We start from the raw sequence: 4,813 nt of genomic DNA, 5'->3' as shown, positions 1-4,813 counted from the left end.
ATCTTTTATTGACGAACAAAATACTACTCCCGGTAGTCATTTTAAAAGCAAATGTTATGACAAAACATGATATCTAATGCAAAATGAATGAATAGTATCCTGATGGGATGAGAAAACAAACATGAGTGTGACCTGATGAAACAATGAACAAGAAACAGTAACAATAAACTATACAGCTAACTCTAACAGTTCTAAATGTGTCTCAGTCATTTGGCAATATGCTCCATGGTTATGTGGATATAGAAACCCATCGAGTCATGGCATGTTTCACCGCAGACATTACATTTCATAGGAGTGTCGACACAATGGCAACCCTTGTGTACGAACATCATGGCCTGGTTGCCGAATGTGATATCGCACACATCGCATTTGTTTACCCTAGGTTCGTCTGTCTGGGTCTGTACGTTACAGCCAACCACGGTGGGGACCTGTCTTCTCATCGAACTATGGTCTGGAGCGGCAGTTTCAAGTGGGCGATCACAGCTGACCTCGTTTTCAAGTTCTAGTCTAGCATTTTCTAGCTTGACATGCTCAAGTTCGGCTCTTATCCTATCCAAGTCACTTTGTTCTTGATGTGAAGCCATTGTGACGCTGAGTCGGGATGCTTTAAGGGTCGTCCCAATATATCCCACCGCTGCCACCAATTTTTGTAACGTGTCTACCGTTCCTTCTGGATATATATATAATGGCTTTTCCTCGGGCTTTCCTTAGCCGTGTGATTTGATAAACAAATAATATAATTTGCCTCTATACAAGCCGGTTCCGTATGCCCTGTGCGACTTGGATTGCTTTGATCACTTGGGTTGACTTGGGTCGACTTGGGTCGACTTGGGTTGACTTGGGTCGACTTGGGTCGACTTGGGTCGACTTGGGTCGACTTGGGTCGACTTGGGTTGACTTGGGTCGACTTGGGTTGACTTGGGTCGACTTGGTTTGACTTGGGTCGAATTAGGGTGTCTTGGGTGACTTGGGTCACCCCGGGTGTCTTACACCTATTGCAGCGAGTCTGCAGTGTCTCCCCTCTGCGTTACGCAAGGGAGACAATTAATGTCCCCTCTCTGCATTTATGCAAGGAAGACATACGGTCAGTGTCTCCCCTCTGCGTTACGCAAGGGAGACAATCAATGTCCCCCCTCTGCGTTTATGCAAGGAAGACAATCGGTCAGTGTTGTACAAGCGACACTCAGTAGCTTGACAGACTCAGGCTGACCTACGAGACCTGAAACGTGCACTGTCCTATATTACCAATGAAAACCTGTGACCCGGACAAAGGTATGAGTCTCTATTGAAGCTACCCAGCAAGCTATGGTGTAGTGCGCAAAGTTGCTTAGGTCACTTCTACTCGAAAGGCATCCAAAGTCCCAGATAATTCCAATGGTATAAGGTCTCTAATTAATGCAACGTATTTAACGTTGTGAACTGTTCGACGATCAAACGCAGACGGCCCGCTCCCCATAAGAGCAGCGCTTTATATACTGATATATGAACCACGTGACCCGCTTGCTAAAGACATCACCCTACTATTTCATGTAAACACAACCCTACCGTTTCAAACAGTAATTGTATTATACTACTACTATATCCTGCAAAAACATATTGTGCATGTTTGTAACCGACTTGTATTATTAAATAATTAAATTATGTACATGAAAATACAATGATCAATCTTAAATACACACGCTATTTGCGTGGAACGTACCGAATAGTTAACGATTTGCCAACGGGAAACGTACTTTCGTTTTGATGTAAACAATATTAATGTACTCAAAGAATAATGAACCTAAAGGATAAAATACCGGCCAAAATCGTCACAGTACATTTCCATCCGCGTTTTTCATCCCAGCATGCTTTACATCGGACGATTTACACGAAAAACGCACACACGTACGATAGAAATAAAAGGAGTCGGACCTGTGGTGCGCACTTGTTATGCATTCATAAATCGTACGAGCATCGCCACATTTCATTGTAATTGTCATGTACTGTTAACTCGCATTAATAATTTTAATTGTTGTTTGCATTCATACTTTAAACAACTTCAGTAGTTTTATGGCATTGCACAATTAAATACAAAGAAGTGCATGTATTGTTATTGCAGAATCAATATTTTCTACATTGCAACTTAATTCAGCTGCTCTCTGTAAATCCGGGCTTAATGTATGCGTTTAAAGCATCGTCTCTGATTATCGTGTGCAGTAAACACAGGCTAACCTGGAACGACCCTTTCCGCCCTTCTTTTCACCAAAACTTTAATAAAAGCGTCATCCGTGATTAGCCTGTGCGGACTGCACTTACTAATGTGGGTCTATGCTTCACACACATGCATTAAGCTATGTTTCAAGAGCGATTCTTTAATGTATACTTACAAAACAGCGACAGTCCATTTTTTCACAATTTAATTAGCGCGATTTTTTTTTATTATTATTGATATTTCTCACTGTACATCGACATACAATCACTATTGCTCTTAAGTAGCGTATTGAATTTTAATAACTATGAGTAGATTCTATCATCATTTTGAACATGCAAACATGCGGATCGGCGCCCATACATACGGATTGGCAGATAGTAATGATCCCCATTACATCAATCACAGGTATCATAAAGCCACGGTGTACAAACGGATTGAACACAACGCTGACGTTGTGTTTGCGATTGTTGTAAAAACACAAGAAAACTATCAGAAATCGCATGATTAATGTATATGTACTAAACGAATATTCGTATACTATTCGATAACTTGTATCATTAAGGAAAATTTTAGTGTACTGTCGGTTCATATTCAAAATATATGATATTTTTTTACCAAGAAAGTTATGCAATAAGCCGTCATTTAACAGGCCGGTTTTGGTAGAAAACATTATTTTTTTAATGACTTATAGCTTTCATAGTCAGCTTTTCTAAATACACGATTCTCCGTAATGTTAACTTAACACATTCACAACAAAATTGCCAAGTTGTTTTGTATTTTTGTATTATTACACGTGTATTTTATGCTCGATTTTTTAAAGAAGATATAACAAAATAAATAGTTCGACTCATTGGAAATCAATGAACGACTAACAGTAATTACACACACACACACACACACACACACACACCACACACACACACACCACACACACACCAACACACACACACACACACACACACACACACACACACACACACACACACACACACACACACAACACAACACACACACACACACACACACACACACACACACACACACACACACACACACACACACACACACACACACACACACACACACACACACACACACACACACACACACACACACACACACACACACACACACACACACACACACACACACACACACACACACACACACCACACACACACACACACACACACACACACACACACACACACACACACACACACCACACACACACACACACACACACACACACACACACACACACACACACCACACACACACACACACACACACACACACACACACCACACACACACACACACCACACACACACACACACACACACACACACACACACAACACACACACAACACACACACACACACACACACACACACACACACACACACACACACACACACACACACACACACACACACACACACACACACACACACACACACACACACACACACACACACACACACACACACACACATATATATATATATATATATTTGTTTCCACACAAATATCATAACTACAACGAAAATTGACTTTGGTAAAACGTTGTCCATACAGGGTTGGTTATGGTGTTTGATTTGACTTTGACTCTGGTAGACGTTGACCATGAGTAACAATGATTTGACTACAGTCTGACTATGGTCACTGTGACCCTGACCTTTGACCGGTGGTCCTTTATATCCATTTGCATCTTTAATTCTCCAAAGCTGCCAGCGTACACATGTAGATGATGGCAGATAAATGCATTCTGTGGATCATCATGTAGAAACCGATTTTTTTTGTACAAGCTCATATGACATTGACCTTTGACAGAGTGATCTAAAAAAAATGTTCAAAGCGTTCTCAAAATATCCTTGCTAAAAAGAATTCCTTTGAAAACTTTTTTGACCTGACTGTTTGACCTGATATCCTCAAAATTAAAAGGCGACTTCCGTTTCATCCAAGAAACCAATACATCCAGTTACATTATTGTAGGTCAAAGCGCCGTGAAGTTATTCAGCAGAAACGAATGTTCTATTACACGCTCCTGTGACATTGACCTTCAGATGGAAAGTTCAAAAACAAAAGTTATTTTCCCTTTCATCCATTAATCACTTTACCAATTTGTATGATCATAAGTCAAAACATTCTTACTATATTTAAATGTATATGTAATGTAATAAGCCCTTATGACCTTGAACTTTTTCTGTTGACATTAAATTTAAAAGGCTTCTCCCTTTCTTCCTAAGTAATCATATGGCAAATTGTTATAATGAAAATCAAAAGCATTATCTAAATAAAGTGCATATACCCATATATTGAAACACGCTAATTTGAATTTGAACCCACTTGGTGACATAAAAAACAAAACTCGTTTTTTCGTTTCCTCTCATTTAACCATGGAATCAATTTGCACGATTAAGGTCAAAGCGTTTAAAATATAGTTCCAAAACAAAGTTTCTGATACTAACCAATGTAACCGTAATAATGTCAGACCTTTGACCTCTGAATCAGTATGAATCTTCCATACAAGTAACAATCATCCACATTGTTATGGTTGAAAGTCAAAGCCTCCTCGTCATAACATACGACAGAGAATGGTCTATTGGCTGAAATACC

General features: G+C 39.8%; 1 protein-coding gene across 1 annotated transcript; it reads right to left on the bottom strand.

The window, feature by feature from the left end:
• Positions 1-206: 206 nt before the first annotated feature.
• On the bottom strand, positions 207-584 carry LOC127845986 (zinc finger protein ehn-3-like). The gene has a single exon (XM_052377166.1). The coding sequence runs from the start codon at positions 582-584 to the stop codon at positions 207-209; it is 378 nt and encodes a 125-aa protein (XP_052233126.1).
• Between the last annotated feature and the right edge of the window lie 4,229 nt (positions 585-4,813).

The sequence above is a fragment of the Dreissena polymorpha genome, chromosome 9 (genome assembly GCF_020536995.1).
Source record: "Dreissena polymorpha isolate Duluth1 chromosome 9, UMN_Dpol_1.0, whole genome shotgun sequence".
NCBI classification, from domain to species: domain Eukaryota; kingdom Metazoa; phylum Mollusca; class Bivalvia; order Myida; family Dreissenidae; genus Dreissena; species Dreissena polymorpha.
Note: the sequence above shows the minus strand (reverse complement) of the source record. Positions and strands in the feature narration are given on the sequence as shown.